The sequence below is a fragment of the Rousettus aegyptiacus genome, unplaced genomic scaffold (genome assembly GCF_014176215.1).
Source record: "Rousettus aegyptiacus isolate mRouAeg1 unplaced genomic scaffold, mRouAeg1.p scaffold_m13_p_19, whole genome shotgun sequence".
Classification (NCBI taxonomy): Eukaryota; Metazoa; Chordata; class Mammalia; order Chiroptera; family Pteropodidae; genus Rousettus; species Rousettus aegyptiacus.
In genome coordinates, this window is record NW_023416294.1 from 1735464 (window position 1) to 1757243 (window position 21780).

The 21780-nt window shown below is 37.7% G+C and overlaps 1 protein-coding gene across 2 annotated transcripts in view; it reads left to right on the forward strand.

Annotated features, from left to right (window-relative positions):
- The first annotated feature begins 439 nt into the window (after positions 1–439).
- Positions 440–21780, forward strand: part of LOC107506715 (U2 small nuclear ribonucleoprotein auxiliary factor 35 kDa subunit-related protein 2) — a 50791-nt gene continuing 29450 nt past the window's right edge. The window contains exons 1-4 of one of the 2 annotated variants that reach the window (XM_036235672.1): positions 440–753; positions 9321–9431; positions 9765–9844; positions 17986–18061. In XM_036235672.1, coding sequence (XP_036091565.1) covers positions 9412–9431; positions 9765–9844; positions 17986–18061 — 176 coding nt within the window. In that variant the 5' untranslated portion in view covers positions 440–753; positions 9321–9411. Of the gene's footprint in view, positions 754–9277; positions 9432–9764; positions 9845–17985; positions 18062–21780 lie in introns of those variants that run through there. The other variant, XM_016137532.2, reaches the window with a different exon arrangement.

Genomic DNA, 21780 nt, shown 5'->3' on the forward strand with positions numbered 1-21780 from the left:
AAACTTAAAATTTCTCTTTAGATTTAAATTTTTCTTTAGATCTAAGTGGTTTGTTAGCACCATTTGCAAAGTTTTCTTTGGTCTTTGGGATTTAAGCCAGATATGTGCACCTTGCCCGTACTGTAGTATTAGTTAATATTTACAGACATTTTTATGCGGTTCGTCAACATGTTTTAGGGCCTGCTCTTGATTTGACTATAAACATTTTGATATTCATTCATACGCTAAGTGTATAATGTGTTTCCAAGCTATATATTAGCATATGCTCTAGAACTGTTGTCCAGTATGGTAGCCACTAGCTACATAAGGCTATTGAACACTTCAAATGTGTCTGGTCTGAATTGAGTTCTGCACTAAGTGTAAAATGGCAAATTTTGGAGAATTAATATAAAAAAATATATAAAATAACTCACTGATTTCATTATAGTAATAACATGTTGAAATGGGTACATTTTGGATACACTGGGTTAAATAAACTGTTATAAATTTCACCTATTTGTTTTTTTAAGAAGGTGACTTAACAATTTGAATTCTACCTGTGGTCTGAATTATATTTCTATTGGACAGCGTTCTTCTAGAAAGGGATCAGCAAACAGTGGCTTGCAGCTGAATTCAACTTGCCTTTCTTTGAAAAAAAGATTTATTGGAGCAAAGCCACAGCCATTCATTTATGTACTGTCTATGGCTGCTGTTCCTGCTGTAAGAGCAGCAGAGCTCAGCCTTACAGAGATTCAATGACCTGCAAAGCATAAGGTATGTACTATTTGGCTTTTATAGAAAGTTTTCCAACCTCCTCATCTAGAAGAATGCATGGTATTAATGCAGGGAGTAGGCAAGAGAATTAAAATGTTAATTAAGCCACAATCAGAGACTGCAATATGCTGATCAGCCTTGCTGCCACACCAGGACAACCATCATTCCCCTTCCTCACTGTATGTTTACATCAAAGGAAATGGGAACTACAGAATGACATATAAACTGAATTTCCTGAACACTCGGGTCCCTCTCAATGCCTTTACTGTCTCGCATTCACTCTCTGCCTCTGAGACGAGACCACACTGTCTGTGGAGTGTTACCCCTTTTCCAATAAACTTTCCTTTTTGTTCTCCTTTGGTATCTGTGTCAGCTTCTTTCTACATTCTCTGCCAAAGGACCTTCTTCTGTAGGTGTAGGGCTTGGTCTCCTTTTGGAGAAATTTTCCCTGTTCTGCATCAGTCTCCTCTTTGGTCCATGTATGTTTTCCTGCCAATAATGTACTGTTTTGATTGTTACTTTGTAGTATAATTTGAAGTCAGGCAGTGTGATCCCTGTGGCCTTTCTCCCCCCCTTCTCCCCCAAGATTGCTTTAGCTATTTAGCAGTCTATTAATTTTTTCTTTGTTTAAAGAATGACATTAGCATTTTGATAGGGATTGCATTAAATCTGTATGTTGCTTTATGTAACATGGCCATTTTAACTATGTTGGTTATTTAAATCCATAAACATGAAATATCTTTCCATTTCTTTGTCTTCTTTCATTTTTTTTTTTTAAATAATGTCTTGTAGTTTTCAGTGAATAGGCCCTCAGATGCTTTATTATTTTTGTTGCAATTACTGTGTTGGCTGCAAGATTACTGCTTAAAATTGATTACTTGCTTAGGAAGATTATTACTTAAAATTTATTACTTGCTGTAAATTACTGTTTAGCTATTGCCATGAGAATATAGGCTATTAATTATGAGAACATAACATTCTAATAACAAGCTTTCTGCTTCTGTACCCCCGCTTGCACACCCAACCTGTGGGTTGACAGGTAATGAATAAGAGAAAATAGACCTTTGTGTTAAGACGGAATGAGAGATGGGATTTAGGGTTTAAAAACCCTGTACCTCTACATTTTGCCGCTGCTTAATTTGGGGTCTGCGTGTCCCTGGTAGCCCCAGCTGGCTAAATAAAGAGTGTGTTTTCTAAAACTCACTGATTTGTAGTGGTCCATGTAGCTTTTGGGGGCTGGCGGCTACAACATTACCAAAGGAATTGTTTCTGTTTCTAAAATCGCAATGTTAATAAAGGGACTTAATGGATTTTTGTATCTTGATTTTGTTTCCTGAAACTTTACTGTATTTGTTTATTTTTTTCTAATAGTTTTTGATGGGATCTTTCGGGTTTTCAATGTCATCTGCAAAATGACAGTTTAACTTTTCATTCCGATTTGAATGTCTTTCATTTTTTTCTTCTGCCTGATTGCTCTGGCTAGGTCTTCCAATACTATATTGAATAACAGTGGTTCCAGTGGACAGCCTTGTCTTATTCCTGATTTTAGAGGAAAAGGTTTCCATTTTTCATCATTAAGTATGACAGTAGGACAGGGTTTATCAAATGTGGCCTTTAATATCTTGAGGTACTTGCTTTCTATATCCATTTGATTGACTATTTTAATCATAAGTGGGTACTATAACTTGTTAAATGCTTTTTCTGCATCTGTTAATATGGTTATTTAACCTTTATCCTTTATTTCGTTTATGTGGTGTATCACATAGATCGATTTGCATATGTTGAACCATCCTTGTGCCCCTGGGATGAAGCTCACTTGATCTTGGTATAAAATCTTTTAAAGTGTTGTTGTATTCAATGTGCTAGTATTTTGTGTAAGATTTTTGTGTAGTTTCTTATGTGTTGTTATCCTTACCAAGTTTTGGTATCAGGGTAATGTTAACTTCATAAAATGACTTCAGAAGTATTGCACCTTCTTTAATTTTTTGGAAGAGTTTGAAACAACAACAGTTATTAAATTATCTTTGAATATTTAGTAGAAATCACTGGAGAAGCCCTCTGCTCCTGGACTTTTACTTTTGGAGAGGTTTTTGATGATTGTTTTAGTTTCCTTATTTTTGATCAGTATAATTATTTGCAGTATCTGTCATAACTTCTCTAATTTTTTATGTCTTTTTTTCTTATAACATCATTCTATTTCAATTTGAAGGACTGTCCATAGCATTATTGTAATGCATGCCGACTGATAACTAGCTCCCTCAGCTTTCATCTGGGAATACCTACTATTTTGTCTTATTTTTGAAGGGCAGTTTTGTCAGACATGAAATTCTTGTTTGACAAGTCCCCCACCTCACACACACCCCACCCCCAACCCAGAACTTTATGTCATGAACAGCCTTCTGGAAGCTAAGATTTCTGCTAACAAATATACTGCTAATCTTATTAAACATCTCTAATATGCTGAAAAGAAATTATTTTCTTTCTTGATACTTTCAAGATTCCCTCTTTATCTTTCAACAATTTGGTTAGAATGTGTTTTGATGTAGGTTTTTGGTTCATTCTGTTGGACACAGTCATATGGGATTATGGCCCCACTCAACTTTAGTATGACTTTATGTTAACTAATTATGACAGTGAACCACTTTTCAAGTCAGGTCACATTCTCAATTACTAGGGGTAAGGATAGCAACATAACTTCTCTGTGGGAACACAATGAAACCATGGATCATCCCCCAAAAGACATATTCTAAATATCTATGCATCTGAAAAATAACTTGAACATACATAAACCAAAGGTGATGCAACTTACAAAAGACAAAAATCCATAAAGTTCATTAGAGACAGTAACAATTTTATTTCAGTTATTGATAGATAAAAGAAAGAGGAAATAATGAGTTATGTAGAAGACTTAAAACATTTATTTTTAAAAAATAACCCTAGCTGATATTATTATAACATTTTACTCAGAAATGAATTTCTTTTTAAGTACAAGTGGTACCTCCAAAAATTTAAGCCATATTCTCAGCCATTTCATAATCCATAACCCAAGGTAATTGGGATCACATAAAGTAAATCCTCAGATCATGATTCTATCAATAATGTTAACAATAACATATGTATGTAAAGTGAGATTTTCATCAGCTATGTTTTGATTTCCTTTTTTCTCCTTGGTGTAGCTCTGTATAAATGTAAAAGACCTCTGTGTTCATTTCCTGAGTAGGAACCCAGTAATTGCTTCTTAGCTCTGAAGGGCAGTTAAGCTGTATGTAACTCAGGAGCCCTAGGCCTGGAGCTTGCATCTGGGGTTGATACTCTGGAAGAATCACCAGGAGGACCATAACAGTTAGAAATGTCATTTATTACACATGAGGCAGGGAAGCTTTATCAGGAGCGGCCAGTCAGAGCTGCAGGAATGAAGCTGCTGACCCACAGCAAGCAGAGTTTTTTTGGCCCATGTTTGGAAGGGAGGGGTTATCTCATGAGGGAGCCACTGCCTTCCCAGTGGAATGGGAGCGAGATGTGCTGCTGGGTTACAGGAGCAGATAAGGACCATGGGAACAGCAGGAAACGTCCTTGAGAGCATGCACTACTGAAAGCCCGTTGTGCACTGCCTGCTTTGGCTGCTAGCTGGGCAGCCAGCAGACATCTGAGTGTGTGCAGGAGTTGCGTTCCGAGTTAATCCAGCGTAGCTCCTCCACCTCACATTCTTCACGTCAGTTCTTCTAGACAAGGAATCCATGGGTGGCTAGAGCATTTTTTATTGCAGCCATATATCACAAATGAAATAAAGACTGCACCCTAACACTAACTACACCTGAGTCCAGCAGTCCCGTTATTAGGTAATGGCCTCAAGGGCCGAAGATGGGCCAACAGGTGGTTAAGGGCTTTGCCCGAAGTGCTCCATGCAACATTTGAGGCTACAATTCCTGTTATAATTACCTACCCCCCCTCATCCCTCCCTCATCCCTGTCTCATGATCATTCTTCATTCTTGAGGAAAGAGAGGCAATGACCACTCCAGCTGCAATTCTACTATAAAGGGGTAGAGTTCAGGGATGCAGAATGACCCCGTCCTATATTCAATTGAATGTAGTGTTAGTTTTGGGTTCAGTACGCATACAAAGTTCCCTTTTGCATGATTCTATGTGTTTTGAGTCTCAGCTTTCTCAGAGCTGTTACTGTTGTTTACCAGGTTGTATTAGCCACTGTATAGACGCCTCCTATGTCAATGAAAACAAGAGAAAATGATTATTAGAGCCAATTATAAAGCAGCTTCTGAGTTTGTGAGGTTGTCAGCACATTTCTAGACGTGAGGCTGGAAGCATCTGCCGTCACCTGAAATGTCCCTCATGATGTCTGCAGATACCAAGGCAAACTCTTCTCGTGGCCCACACAGCTCCAGTCACTGAGGTTGTTCAAACATGAGCCATTGTGACAGTCTCTTGAATTTTATATCAAGTTGTCCATCTTTAGCTTGCGTGGCTTGGAGAAAGCAATTGTAGTTTTTAATAATTCCCACTTAAGGATGAGAGAAAAATTATAAATTGAAAACATGTTCAAAGAGTCACAAAAATATTTAGGAAACTGGAAGAATTTAGAACCCAGTCCAAAATACAAGTAGAAAATAGAAGCTAAAAGACAATAGCATAAGAATCAAATATAATTTAAATAACAAATTTGTATCTTCTTTTTTCCTTGTCTAGGGGACAGAGTGACATTTAGCCAGGAAACCCAATTTCAATTTTTATTGAAACATATTTCTCACTGGCTACACCTATGTTTACCAAAGGTAGCCAGATTAAGACTCACTTATTTGCAAAATAGGTAATTATTTGCCCAGAAATATGTAATAATAAGCCCAGAAAGAATGTTAATTAACCAGATAGGCATTTTTAATTCTGCTTTACTAGGAATCATCAGATTGAATTTAAAAGTCCTCACAGGGCCAGAAAAGCCAAGATGTTACCAGAGAGTGGGGTTCTGTCTTGACATGTCCAGGCTCTCGCTGTCTCAAACAGAAAATTGAGCAACACACTGAAGCACAGCAGAAAAGAATGGCTTTTTTGGAAGGGAGGGTAAAGTACAGTATACTTCCAGTCGTGGAAGTGGGCAGAGAAAGAGAAGGGGAGCACAGAGGCCCAAGAGCAAAGCCTTTGGTGCTTTTACTATATTTGCTGTGGGCAGTCACTTTTCTTATAGGCATGGGCTTCCTTCACGGACAACTGGGAGGGACAACACTCAGTGACTGAGCATGTTTGCTTTCTGCATATGTTTGTTTCCAGAATTCAGTCTGTTATAATGATAATAATGAACTTGTGGGCATTTGCATCACATTATAATGATGGTATAACAAGGCTCAGGTGAGTCGAAGGTCGTTGGGGTCTTCATCTCATCACTTAAGTACAATGACCAGATTAAACTAGTACCAATTTTCTCCTTACTTGCTTCCTTGTAGTTACTTCTAGCCCCAGAATGCCTTCTCGCTTGATTAATTGTGCGCAGACTGGGGTGCACCCCTCTGGGATGGGATGACCTCAGTGTCTTTGCAGGCAAATGTGAAACCCCCTAACTAACTTTCATGCCTAACATGTTCCTAAGAGCCACGAACCCCTTATTATCAGTATGGATGTTGACAGGCAGGAGGTCTCTTCTTCCATATCTGCTTCCTGCCAAGGAGGGTCACAGTCTCCGCCCCCTGAGGTTTCATGGAGTTCTTTCCCTCTCTGTGTCAGTCAGGATGAGGTCTTGGGTTTCCTGGCTAAAAGTCACCTCTGTCCCCTAGACAAGGAAAAAAGATACAAATTTGTTATTTAAATTATATCTGATAGGGCGGAGGAGACGAGAATGAGGGTGGGATTGAGCCAAAGCGAAGTATAAAACAGGCTTTATTATTTATTAGGGTCTGCGGGCGAGGTTCACTGGTCTTGAGGGAAGGGGCCAGAGAAGTCGCACCTGTCTGGGGTATGGCGCGGTTTTTAAAGATTTTGACCCAAGATGTCGGTGGGGTTACAGGGTTGGGACCTTTCCGTTTGGCTGATCTCTCCACCTAGGAAGTCTCTGCTGTTAACTTTGGTTGTGAGCCATCGACCATCTTAGATTTTGAGCCACCTTCCCGCTGGCGTAATAGTGCCCATGAGCAACCAATCTATTAATTTTATTAACAATCTATTAACAATATCTATTAATTTTCTAGTATCGATTTGCCTACTATCAAGTAAAAGAAAACAGTCTTGGTTAATATGTTCCTTAAAGAATAAAAAACCTTTTGGCTAAAGGTCCCCTCCTCTGTCAGACTCTAAGGGTCCTGTCTGGCTTAAAGCCTTTTGTGCCCACAATGGACTGATGATCCTTATCATTAGCGAGACAACCTGAGTCACCAGGTTTCAGGGGAATTATTTTTTCTTCGAGGGAGAGAGGGCCTTTTTCCCAAAGAAATGAAAAAAGGAAAAATATCTAACTGTGTATACTTTAAAAATAAATAAAAAAGTTCTGTAAGTTGTAAATGAATGATGGTTCATATCAAAGGCAAGGGCTTGCGGTCAGATTCCTACAATACCTACAGGGCTGAGGTGAGTTCCTCTCCTTGAAATCTCCAACTCTGACTCTCCCAGTGCTACCTGGTTTCTCACAGGTCTGATTTTTGCAACATTTCTGCAACAACACAAGTATGCACACTGCTCTCCCTACATCCCTGCACTTGATGAAGTCCTTGGTGACAGGTTCAGGACACACCATCCCTAAATATGGTGCCTCAGAATATTGGATATTTTAAGATAAAGGAATTTGAGAAACTGGTAGGAGCAAGGACTATAATCTTCCCCTCTCCTCTGAGGCAGATTGTATGGCCCTCAGTGAAAGGTGCCTTCCCCACCCCTGAGGGAATGAGTACCCATATCTCTGCAGCCACAGCAAAAAGGGATAAAAACTCCAAAGGCTTTATCACCAGGCCTTTTGAGCTCCACTTCTCTTGCTCAGGCCCACGTCCACGTCTGGAAGGGACTTTTCCTGCCAATAAAACTTTTCTTTTCTATTATCTTGATTTCTTGCTCAATTCTTTGTTGGAGAGATCAAGAACTTGGAGAACACCCTGCAAGATGACCCTACTCTCTGGTAACAATAGGACAAAGGGAATGAGCCCAAGGGAAGAGTAGGGAAGTTATTGAATCATAATATCAGGTTTGTAAGTTATTTTGGAGCTGCAATGTGTCTTTGGGAGAAACATTTCTTGGCTTTATCCCTGGCCTTGTACGTATTCATTAGAATGAGCGAGGAGAAATCTTATTTTCTCCCATTCACTGACTGAACTTAATTCCTCATTATCTCTCACCTTCTGATTTTAACATTCCAGCTTTACCTTTTCATCTTCTATATTGCAAAACCGGAGTAAATATGTAAGATATAAATATGACAACAGTGAGCCTGTATTTAAAATCTTTCCGTTGTTCTCCACTGCCTAAAGAACATAATTATAGCACATGGTTTACTAGTTAGCATGGTTTACTAGTTCCTCCAAGAAAACATAGCCTCAGTTCAACTCTGTCATTGTAGTCATTGATACTCTGGAATTGAACTTCAAATTAGATGGTAAAATTATTCTTTCTGGCAGATCTCACATTATTTCATGTTAGTACCTTTGTTTGTGGTGCTGTGCGACACCATTCCCAACCTTGTCTACCTAGGTAACTGTCACCTTCGTTTAAAACTCAACTCACAATATAAATGTAATTAGCTCCACTGAGCACTACACTTAATAATAGTTAAAATGGTAAAATTTATGTTTTATATATTTAAGCACAATTAAAAACCAAAAAAGCATGCAATGTACAAAAAAAAAAATCTGAGTTGTTTCAAGAAAGTAATTTGCAACAAGAAGGAAATAAGTGCCAGAGATATAATGTACAGTTGCGTGAATATAGACAATAATGACCAAACTTAGCCCGCGCAGTAAAAGGAAAATGAGATAAGTAATTATTACTAGTGGCAATCATATTGCAACATATAAATATCAAATTCACATACAGAGGTTAAAATTACATAATGACACACGTTGAAATAAATTTTCTAAATTTTTCGGAACTCTCCCCTCCCTCCCGCCACCAAAACCTCACATCAGTCTGAAAGGATTGTGGTAGGTAAGTATGCAGCACACATTATCTATGGATTGGTACCCTGGCCCTAAATAATAAATCCCTGGGAGGCAGGGGTTGCAACTGTGAAGCTCAAAGAATTAAGTTCAGGATTTAGGTGGTTCAACGGAACAGCGGAGTATGGGAGCTTTGTCTGATGGGGTAAGACGTGGAGCTGGGGAAGCGGTAAGGCCTGGATAAAGACAGCAACTGTTTGGGATGAGTTTCCGGAGTTCACGTGGGAAAAGGGGAGGGGGTGGCCTTTAATCTTCCAGTAAAAAGGCACCCACTAGATAAATTCTCAGGAGAAAAATAATTAGTTCCACAGTGGAGAAGGAACCCCCAAAAGATTTCTCCAGAAGGAAACAGAGTTACAAAAGCTTTTATCAGGTGAGCAACTGACAGAAGACTCCAGTATTCCGTGTTTGTTCTTTTCCGAGAGGCAGAGCAACCGCGTTTCCGCCTTTAGGCCCACCTTTTCCGGGCGGCTCTTGAAATCGGAGGGACGAGGTTGGACCGCGGCGTCGGAGAACATGTTTACAGGGAAACCAAGGTAAGCTGGTTGGGAAAGAGGAGCTGGTGAGAAAAGGAGCCGCAGAGGACAGAGCTGGGCATGGATATTTCAGGCAAGAAGGAAAGGGAAACTGGGCTGATTAATCTGGGCGTTGCCTTGGGCTGCCAAAACAAATGGCAGGATGGAGAAAACCTACGGTCTAGGAATGGAGCTGCGAAGCGGTGGCAGATGCCGGTTGTGTAATCAAAATACCGTGAAAAAAGATTTCATATCTGAGCACATTAAAATGGGAGCGATTTCTTCTCGCCGGCCGCAGAGGAGAGGAGAGTTGCGCGTGCAGCGCTGACGCTGGTATATGTCTCGATCTTCCAGCCACAAGAAGTACAGAGCCTTGCTGAAAAAGGAAAAACGAAAAAAACGTCGGCAGGAACTCGCTCGACTGAGAGACTCAGGTAACGAATCCTCGTCTTTTCTGTGTAAAAAGTTGTTCTCTATACCCGTATCCCACTCTTAACTTCAGGCCACAGTGTTAAATATCTGATGAACAATTACGATGATTGCTGCATCCTAAATACAGTTTTGTTAGATCCATGTAAAAGGAAATTTATGCTGAATCATCACTTAGCAATTACATTTAAGTATAACGTACCTAATATTATTGAGAAGACTTGTTAATTACAGTCACGGAGCTCAACCCTTGTCTATGGTAAGTACTCTGACTTTTTCTTTATAAATCCAGCATTGGTCAAGGATTTTGATTACATATAAGTTTACTATTAATGTTATTAAATATTTAGAAGTATAAAACTATTATTGTTATTAAATATTTAGAAGCATAAAACTAGTTATGAAACTCTTATTTACAAATCAGAAAACCAAATAAAATTAAGGAACCTATTCAAATCTACATCAATATGGTGTTTGGATTTTGTGTAACAAATGGTCAGAACACAATTATGGTACAATGCTTATAAATACATATTTTTAGCATTTCCAATGTTTCTATGACTATTGCCCTGTCCAGTTTCTATGAATAAAACTGGAACCTTCATGTATACAGCTCTCCATTATGTTATTTGGCCTTAACATTGCACAACCTAACATTATGTATAAAGCTATGTTTTAATACAATAAATTTAATAGTATTTAAATAACAGTTTAAAATGCAGTTCAAAGCACTTAAAAACATAGTGTGGGATTCTAATGGTTGTCCTTCACATGGTCCACAATATGCTTATTAAATTGTCACAGATAGCTCTTGAAATCCAGTGACTATGGCCTCAAGTAACCAGGACATTCGGGCTTTGAAAAACGAAAAAAATACAACTAAACAAAGAGAAACAGCCATATTGGTTTCATTTACCATTTGTGTTTCCAGGTGATTATTTTATTAGCAGTATGTCTGTCGTTGGTTCTAGGGAGTCCTGCAACTATTGGACCCCCATTCTTTCCGGTCGACAAAGAATTGAAGGCAGCCCCCCAGAAATTGAATATATGCAAGCTAATTTTATTAAAAGCAACTTCTAGAAAGGAGAATAAGCCATCAGGGGCAGATCAACCTTGAAGACAAAGTAAACTCACTCTCAAAACGGAGAGCAAGCTGCCTAAAGTAGCTGGCCCCAAAGATTTCTGCCAAGTGAAAGTATATCCTCAGATGACAGAGCAGGCAGGCTCCACAGAAAGCTGCTGCGTCATTCGTTATGTGTTTGGGCATTTTATCCATTAATCTAAGAGGTACAATATTCATTATTTTGAGTGGTCACTTTGAGTAAAGGATGTGTTGTTTTCTGGAATTAAGGAGACCTCTCTTTTCCTACAATGTTTGGGCTTTTTGAAACTGTCACGAGTCAGATGTATGATGGGTACAGCCTTAATCACAATGCTAATTTATTATAATGATTGTATAATGAAGCACAGGTGAATTCTAGGTCACACCAGCTGTCCTATGCATGCCTATATTGGGGACTTTCCCTATTCCCTTTATTTTCCACTTTAGCAGGAAGTTTTAAACTACAAAACTGCTTCAGTACATCAAAGCTATTGTACAAGATTGTTTTCCAGGGGAAGGGTCCTGATGTAACTCCTTTGGAATTGAGTGATCATTCTGTTCACCTGCAACATGTAATGTCCTTTTCCTTTTACTGCTTGGAAACTGGTCCAATATACTCAGGACAGAGTATCAGGGATAAACGGAAATCATGTTGGCGTTACACTTGTACTTCATTTTTTCATTTCTAAAATTCTCAATTATCACACATTAATCTTATAGCAGACAGTTTTTTGTAAAAATATCATTCTATTTTTCCATTTTGAATTCAGTGATAGCTTATGTTTGCGTTGTGTGGAATTCTTTTCCTTTTGATTTTGCAAAGTTCATTCACAGCAGGTCTTGGTGGAGTCAGCTACATGAGGTCCCTTGATGGATTCGTTTGTTGAAAGATATAGGTCACTACTATGCTTAGGAATATACAGATTAGCTAATGCTATATCCAAGACTAAGCAGCTCGATGATGATTATTAGCTCTGCTCCTAGTTTTGTCTACTTTGACTCAAAATTCTTTACCTAGTGATACTGTGGAATAAGAAACTGCTGTTCATTCATTGTGTCACATTGAATAGGCAGACATTACCCAGCGTCTAGAACACAGATTATTGCTGTTAGAGTGATTTTGCTAATAATTGGAAGAAATTTATGAAATATTGACCTCAGAATTATAGGTAGCCTTTTGACAACCTCTTCCACTTTATGTAATCTGAAATCAATTGTCATGTCACAATTTAAGATAATATAAAATGTAAAAACATAGTTAAAACCCTTTAACACAATTAGGTTTATTGTACGTAACATGCAGCAGTCCCCAACCTCATTGACACTAGGAAGTGTTACTCCTGTGAGACTAACTCCTGATGATCTGATGTGGGGCTGAGGCAGTGAGATGAGGAGTACAGATGAAGCTTCTCTCTTTTGTCACTCACTCAGCTGCACAGTGGTGGACTGATGGTGACTGATGAAGCCATGGCCTGAGTGTTGGGGATCCCTGCATATATACATATGTTTGAATATATTTGGTTATACCTCTATACAGAAAGCTACACTTGAACTGAGTGTAATTACCTATGTAAAGTGTGTGAGCTTGGTTTTGGGGATCTGGGAGTGTTGAATGAGTCAACACATATTTTTGAGTGTTAGCTGTGTCTGGGCAATAGACATATCTGTAAATAAGTCATGTCCTCTGTGCCAGTTTAGGACATTTATTTATCTGAGTAATTTTTTGAGTTGAGTTATCCTCCGTATGTGTTAGTAAAGGGCACATGCTTAGAAAAGCAAATTAATCTAGGACTGAGTGAGCCTTTGGTATATGTGACACATAAACAATCTTGTAAGCTTGCCGTCTCCTGAATCATGAACAACTTCTATTGCATTTCCTTAAGATTGTTTCAGTTTCCCCTCTGTTCATCTCTACTCTTACTGCTTTTTTTCCCCCTAGAATTTAAATTTTATATTGGAGGAGATATAAATTGTAGGAAAAATAATTTTTTCATGTTATTTTGAAAATGTTCCAATTTACAGAAAGATGAAAAAATAGTACAATAAACATCTATAAATTGTTTACCTAGATTTACCACTTAATATTTGTCATCTTTTTTCCCTTTTTTCTCTATATACATATATAAATGCATATATGTATACATACATAGATACTTTTTCATATATATATAATTTCTGAATAATTTACAGATTTATTTGATATATATTGCACACCTAAACATATTAGCATACATCTCCAAAGAATAAGGACAATTTCCTACATACCAGAACACAAAATTTGCACCTATGTAAATGAATAAGAGTCTAATGTATGATATACTACTGGTTATAGATATACCCAGAATTGATATACATGTAAAAGCAGGCATATATGTTACATATACATCATGTATGTATGGTTCTGAATCAACTTACAAAATTCAGGTTCTTATGACCAATGTGAAAGTAAAGCCAAAACCATTAAGGCTCTAGTGCTTAAAGATAGAAAAAGGTTTATTTGATTTCACCAAAGCAAGCACAGGAAAGCAAAATATCTCAAATTTATCTCTCCCCAAAAGCAAAAGTAGGGAGTTTTTATGGGGCCAGGGAGTACAGGAGTGAGTTAGTTCCAGGGAACAGAGAGGAGTCAGTAATTTTTAGTCATAGATGATGCTTTTTATGTAAGACTGGACATCAGCAACTGGAGCAACTGCCTTGAAAACATTCTTTATGAAAAACCAAGTCATAAATTCTTCTTGAGAACTTGGAGTTATCTCCTGCTTGACAAATAGCACACCAGCAACACAAAATGTTGTGAGAACAAGAGGTGCAGGATTTTAGAACCAAGATTGTGCAAAATATCTAATAATTGTTCATCAGTGATGTTATTTTTAAAACAAACGAGGAAACTACACCTGTGTAACTGCTACCATCGTTTAATCTAGCAATCTTTTGTGCTACACTGGCTACTTTTTTCTATTATCTCAGGCAATGTGTACTTTTAAACACTACTTGGAACTTGCTTTCCAGACAGACTTCTAGGACATGTTTGATCTTTGACATCCATTTTTAAAAAATTATTTATTTTAATTAGATTTAAATATACAGTACATTAGTTAGAAATCTATATAGTATGTATGCCCCTAATTTCTCATACTCTCCCCTAGCACTCCATCTAATCAACGCATTACTGCTGACTGCATTTCCTATGCTGCGCTCCTCATCCCCATGACCACCTATCAACTACTAATTTGTACTTCTTTAACCCTTCACTCCGTTCTTCCACCCTCCCAAACCTCACGCCCTTCTGTCTGTCACCAAATTATCCACTATTTTTCATTAGTTACTTCTTCTTATTCATCAGATTCTGCATGTAAGTGAAATCATATAGTGTTTATCTTTCTCTATCTGACTTAAATAACTTCTAGGTCCATCAAAGCAATATCTTTTTCCAGCCTCTTCCTTTTCATATATAGAGGGCTTGTTTTCTTATCCTTTCAGCCACTTTATCTTTTGGTAATTGTTACTATTCTTTATTTGTTTTTGATACATATATATATATATATATATATATTTTTTTTTTTTTTCTGAAAGACGTGCCTCCAACATTTCCTATAATACCGGTGATAAATTCCTTTAGCTTATTTTTGTATGGGAAGCTCTTTGTCCTTCAATTCTAAATGATAGCTTTGTTGGATAAATTATACTTGGTTCTAGATCCTGGGTCTTCATCCTATCGAATATTTTTTGCCAAACCCTCTGTCCTGCTTAGTTTCTTTTGAGAAATCAAGCTGCCAGTATTAGGGATGTTCCCTTATAGGTAACTGTTTTTCTCTTGCTGCTTTTAAGATTCTTTCCTTGTATTTAAACTTTGGCATTTTAATTATGATGTGTCTTGGTGTGGGATTCTCTGAGCTTCCTGGGGTTTTATGTCCTTTTCCTTCAGCAAGGTACGGAAGCTCTCCATCGTTATTTCTTCAAACAGCTGTTCAACGTTTTGATTTCCTTCAGGTACACTGATCAGATGACTATTTGGACTCTTAATAGTGTTTCATATGCTCCTTAAATTACTTTTATAGTCTTGGCATCTTTTTCTTGCCATTCTGACTGTTCTTGGCTTTCCTGTCTTCTAGATAGGTCGTTTGATCCTTTTCTTTATTCATTTTGTTTATTTCATTTAACGTACTTCTCATCTCAGGTAATGTATGCTTTACTTCAGACTGACTCCCTTTATAATTTCCATTTCCATTTTTATGTTTTGTTTATCTCATTGTTGAAGTTCTCACTGAATTTATGTACACTTCCCAAAAGTTCACGGAGCATCTTCATAACCAGTGTTTTGAACTCTGCATCTGTTAGATTCTTGACTCTATTATACCTGGATCTCTGTTCTGTTCTCTCATGTGGCTTCTGTTTCTTTGTCTCCCCATTTTGGCTGCCCTTTCCATGTCTGTTTCTATGGACTAATGAGCAAATGCCCTAAGTCTCCTGGTCTTATGAGAGTGGATTTGTGAAGTGGTGTCCAGTGGCACAGTCCAGAGAGGGGTTCAGTGGTAGGCCAAGTTTATAGCCCCAGCTCGTTCCCCTCCGGGGCCCCCTGATAAGATTCAGCAAGCAATCTAGAGATGCTGTGTTTATAGTTGCCTCAAAAGGCCACACCAGAAACCAAGGCCAGCTGCCTCCAGTGGGAGTCTAGGTGCTGCTCAGCAAGGAGCACCTGACTCACTCAGGATAAACTTGGGTGTGGCTTGGCTGGGCCCACAAGTTGTGGGAGGTGGGATTTCAGAGAATCCTCTGGGCGGAGCGACCTCTGTGATCCAGTTTGATGGTGTCATGGCTATGACAGTTCTGTGTCTGTGCACTGGGAGGTGAGAAGGCTCAACAGGGAACAACCTGAGTGCTGCCTTGGCCCTCAGTCCAAAAATGTGTCCTTGTAAGTCCCTGGTGCTTACTGTGCACAGCCAAATCGGCACTGGTGCTCAGAGCAAGCAGGCCTGTCACCGTGAAAGTATCCTTGCAGATACGGCCTTTTTAAGAAGTGTCTGCTATTGCCACAGCCTCCGTCTCATTCAGCTACTAGGGATCAGGCAGCCTTGCATCCTTGTCCCGTCCTACTTTCTGCCATTGCAGGATGCTTTCTTTCATTTCTCTGTAGTAGTATGGCTTGTTTATCTAAATCCCAGGTGATTTTTCCTTGCTGATGCTCCTTGTTTTTGTCACAACTTTGATTTAGTTGCCAGGGAGATGAACAGAGCCTCTATTACCTATGCCATTTTTTTTTCCTTGTCTCTCTTTGGACATTGTTAAAATTTGACTATAAGCTACATGACCACCAAAGCAAATGAAACATTAAAAATTTAACCTATATCCTAATTAGAATTAAATTATTTAATTGTAGATGATGAAAATATTAGTGGCATTGAAACAAATGGTTCAGCTACTATATTATATATGTGGATTGATTATGTCGAAAAGCTAAAGCCAGTTATCTTATGAACTCATATAAAATCCCTTCCATTTGGATGTTTGGTATATTCTCATGTTACACTCTATATGGCAAAATAATACAAAGAAGATATATACTTTTTGCTCCATTAAGAAGCCTATAAATCAAGTTGCATCACTCTTGGTCATATAAATTTGCTTAAATTTGCACATTGATCTGATGTTTATCTCTCCCATCTTCAAATTCATGAAATAGTAACATGCTGAAATGTCCAGTGGCCAAATTCATATACTGAAATCCTAGCACACAATATGATGGTGTTAGGAGAATAGCGTTTAAGAGGTGACATGGTATTGATGCAGGGCAGGGCAGCTTATCTCAAGTTGGTGGGGGTAGTCCAGCCCTGCACTGAGAGAAGAGGGTCTTTTAATGGAGAGTGAAGAAAGAATTCAACACACATGCCAAAGTTAGCATCAAAAGGAGAGTTTATCGAAAAGGGGTAACGCTCCACAGACAGAGTGTGGTCTCTTCTCAGAGGCAGAGAGAGACACTGAGGGACAGTAAAGGCACTGAGAGGGACCTGAGTGTTCAGGGAATTCATTCTTTATGTCATTCTTTAGTTCCCATTTCCTTTGATAGCGGCAGTGAGAAGGGGAAGGATAGTTAGTGTGAAAAGGTAGGAATGTGTAGAGTGAAAGGCCTGCTGGCAGTTCTCAGCCTTGGGCCCGTAGGTTCTCCATGGTTTTAGCCACAGGGAATGACTCTTGGTTCCTGTTTCCCCTTCACAGGTGTGGGGAATGGGTTGTTAGCAATTCCAGCAAAAGTCTTCCTTTGTTCTGACTGTGTGCTCCCCTTCTCCTGGCTGCAGGGCTGTTCAGGACTTTGTAGGCTCTGATTTTGGCTGGATTCATATTTTAATTCTCTTGCCTCCTTTCTACATTAAAACGATCTTAATTGAGGAGCTTGGAATCATTGTTAATGGATTGGTGCCTTTACAAGAAAAGGTGTCACAAAATTCCCTCACCCATTCTGCCAGGTGATACAATGAATGTATGAGACTTGGTCTGGAAGTCTGATATTAGAGTTTCACCCTTCTGAACAGTGAGAAAAAAATTTGTATTGTTGTATAAGTGCTCCAGTCTGTGGTATGTTTCATAGCAGCTCCAATGGACCTAAGAGCTGTTGTCCTAGATTGATACTATGATAAGTCTGTTTTCCCACTTCATAATTTATTAGTACTAGTCTGTGGGATGATATATTGAAGTATAAATATCCTTAGGTGCAGGATGTTTGCCTAAATTACTTTTTAGGTAGATGTTTCAAAAAACAATTTCTTTTTAGATGCCTTTCTTTTGTAAAGATGTATGTTCCTTCACAGCCTTGCATCCTTTTTCAGTGTCATGACCGAGGCATTTAAAAAAAATAAATGATGTGTTACACGTTACTTGAATTATCTTTTAATGTTTAGATTTTCCAAAATTTTGCCATTTGAGCAGATTTTAAATAACAGATTTGTACCATTTTAGTAAAAATTAAAAATTTATATGTTTAAATATTTTCCTAAATCATTGACCAAAGTTTTACAGTACTCATTTTAACAAACATTTAAACTCCATCAGGACTGTCACAAAAAGAAGAGGAGGATGCTAGCAATGAAGAACAACTAAAAGAAGAGAAGCTATCGGAGATAGAGAGGTCAGCAGTGATTTAAAGCTTAAAGTTAAATCAGTTATTTTATTTGACTATTATAAGGCTTTCCCTAATATAGATTTTCTTTATAAAAACTTGTATATTGTTGATAGACTGTATGTGTTGAGGCAAAAAGATATATTGTAACTCTGTACTTTCCCCTTGATTTTGCTGCCTCACAACTGAAGTCTTTTTTAAAATGAAAACAAAGAAGTTTAATGAAAAGAATATACTCTGTGTAGGCCCAAATAACAGCTGAGTCATACAATCTAATTTAAATTTAGTAGGAGCTCTGCTATTTAGGGAAGAGAAGATAACCTCACTCTAATCTCAAGAACTCTTAAATGTAAAGATGAACCACAAAAGGTCATATTCAGGTAAAAACTTGCTTTTCTTTCAGTCATTAATATGACACAGAAGGCGATTCACTATCGTTATTTATGTAACCATTTGATTTAGCCAGGTTTTTTTTTTTTAAGAGTAATTTCATTGATGAAAAACTAAAGCAATAAGTATAGATACTAATAATAATCATTGAGTTCTGCTAAAATTCTTTTTCTTTTCACTTTAAGCCAAAAGGACCAAAAACTATAAACTATTAGTGAGCTAATTGTTTTAAGCATTTCTTCTACAAAAACTGCATAGTTTAGTAGTTGCACAGCATTAAATTTATGCATTTTTGGAAAACCCTGAAAGTTTTAATTTTTGTGTTTCCTTATAAAATGAAGAAATCATATAATTCGTTTATGTAAGAGTTGTTTTATGTTTATTGATTGTTTGAATTACTAATAAAACTTCATTTACTTTTTTAAAGAGTTAATGATATGCTTTGTGTTTAATTTACAGAATACATTTGATATATAAAAAAAGTACAAAACATGTATTATATAAAATGTTTTTTAACATGGATAAGGTTTATTTTAGATTTTATTCAGTTAGAAGAATAAATTATTTTATATACATTGTACAATTGTAAACAGATTATAGAATATGACAATAACAACAGTCTTTGAGGATTATGTCAGGACTTTCTAAGAAATATGTATGATAATTTTTGTGAAAATAAGCCTTTTGAGATACAATCCAAAATATAGTAACTCCAAGATGATACATTTCTATAAAATAATTGCTTTTCTTAGTAAGAAGTTATTTCTATATATAATAATAGTAATGAACTTAATTCTGTGGGAAAGGAATTGATATCATTAAATGTTAAAGTATATCAATTGGAAAGCCAAAGATATTACATCTAGACGATGGACAGTTTCTTACAGCCAGGTTTACAAATGGCTGCTATTATTTAATATTGTCTTGCTGTAACAGTCTTAAAACCTTCACCACTCATAACATTTGCCACTGATTCCTCTTTTTTCCTAGACTTAATGAGACATTCAGATGCTCTAATATACAGATCTTTCTGATGTGCTTGTGTACAAGTTGGATCTTATTTGTTGGGATACAGATGTTTAGCTCCTTGTAATTTCAAGGGGACATATCCCTCACGCCACCATGCTTCTGACATCAGTATCCCATAAAATATTTGTGTTCCTAGATGATGAGCTATAATTGCTACCAATCAAAAAGTTCATACACCTAGCACCAGCAGAGCCAAACACTGAACGTCAGAATTTCAGTGGAGAAATTAGATTTACTTTCTAGGTAGCACTAAGCAGGAATAGGAAAGCTAATACTTGAAACCTCAAACTCCTCATTTACTTATTGGAAGCTGGCTTTAAAGGGTGAAATTGGGGGCAGACATATTCAGTACATGGTCACCTAGCTCATGGGTGTCTTCTGATTGGCTGGCGCTGGAGTTACAAAGAGATGTTTTAGGATTTGGGGTCATCAGCCCCGCGGCGCCATCTAGTCTGGGGTTTACATGACTGTGGTCGGCGACAGTCAGCAGTTTTCTATCTTATCGGGGTTCTGGTTCCTGTAAAACAGCTCAAGGTGTATGTCAGTACGCTATCTGTGATTCCAAAGGAGGGACTAGTGCCCCAAGATCCTGATTTATGTCTGAGAAAGTTGACTTAGGTGAATGTGAGGAAAAGGGACTTGAATCTGCTTACTTTGTGGGGAGGCTTTGTCGAAAAGGGAACCTGGCTCAGTTTTAAAACTGCATATTGTCTTTCTTTTTTAGCAAAAGTATTTTTTGGCTGATTTTGTTGACTCATAAATGTCTATGCAAAAAAAACAAATAAATAATTAAGGAGATATAAAAAACTAAAGGCATCAATAAATTCCCAAAGATAGCTACTGTTAGAAGTAGTTTAATTCAAATGTTGATACAAGAGTATATTTTGGTGGCGGAGTGTGTGTGATATTTACATATATAATCTATACTTTTTTTGGCTAAATATACATATTTTCCAGTATCGATGCAGGGATTTAATTCAGCTATATTAATGGCAGTATAATTTTGGTTGTTGTATGGATCTAGCATAATTTATTTTTAATAATTTATAGTTCTCTTTTGGACATTGAAGTTATAATAATTTTTAATTAAAAATAGGTTTAAAATTTAAATTATAAGTTGCAGTTAGATTCTGAGAAAACATGGTGGAGTGAGAGAAAGTCCTCAGATCTCTCCCCTTAAAACAACAATAAGCTGAATATCTAAAACTGAATTAAAAACACCTAAACTGCACAGCAGCACGTCTGAGCGTGGGATCTGCACATAAGAGCTACCACAGGTCAGATACCCTGATGTTGGGCAGTGGACTGGGAGAAATAAAGAAGCTGCCTCTCTCAGCCCCTGGACTTCTTTGAAGAGGAGGGTAAAGGCTGAAGGTGCAGCACCTTCCCTGATCAGCTTGCCTGGAAGTGCCACGTCTTTTCTATGCAGCTGGCAGCAGAGAAGTAGGATGGGGCCACAGAGAAAAAACAGTTCATTTCTACTGGCACTGCCTGCAAAATTGAGGCTGAGCTGAAGCTGCCAACTCCCAACCGAGAGGGCCCTTCCCACCATATCCTCTGAGACCAATTACCACGGAGCCCCAGGGGAACTTGAACAAACACTACCAAAACTGTTGCTAACACTGACCGGAACTAAAACTGAGAGGAGACAGTGTGATTAAAATCTACAAAAAAATAAAAGATGTTATATAAAGCAGGGATCCAAGAGGCTTAGACACCACCTACTTAAAACCAAAGGAAAGCACCTTCTTTGCAGTAGGCTAAAGAGAGACTTTTATATAATAAATCTTTCTGGAAAAACAATAGAATACATTTCCATTAATGACCAGGTAGAGAAATAGTCTATTAAACACCCTGAGCAACCAAGGTGACAAAGCATCTCAGAAAGAAAAGGAAAACTCTCCAGAAAATGAGCTTACAGACATAGAATTATGTGACAAGTGACAGAGAATTCAGGATGGTAATTCTGGAAAAACTCAGTGAGTTCTGAAATGAGCCATATGAGTAATTTCAGAAATTGCAAAAAACTCCTAGGTGAGCAGAGCAAAGAGATTGAAACCCCCAAAAAACCAAACAGAACTGCTGGAGACAAAAATATATTTGCAAGCAACATCTCTGATAAGAGCCTAATATCCAAAATATACAAAGAACTCATATGACTCAATAGCAATAAAACAAATGATCAGATCAAAAAATGGGAAGAGGACCTAAACAGACATACAAATGGCCAATAAATATATGAAAAGATGCCCAGCATCGCTAGCTATTAGGGAAATACAAATCACATCCACAATGATACCATGTCACAC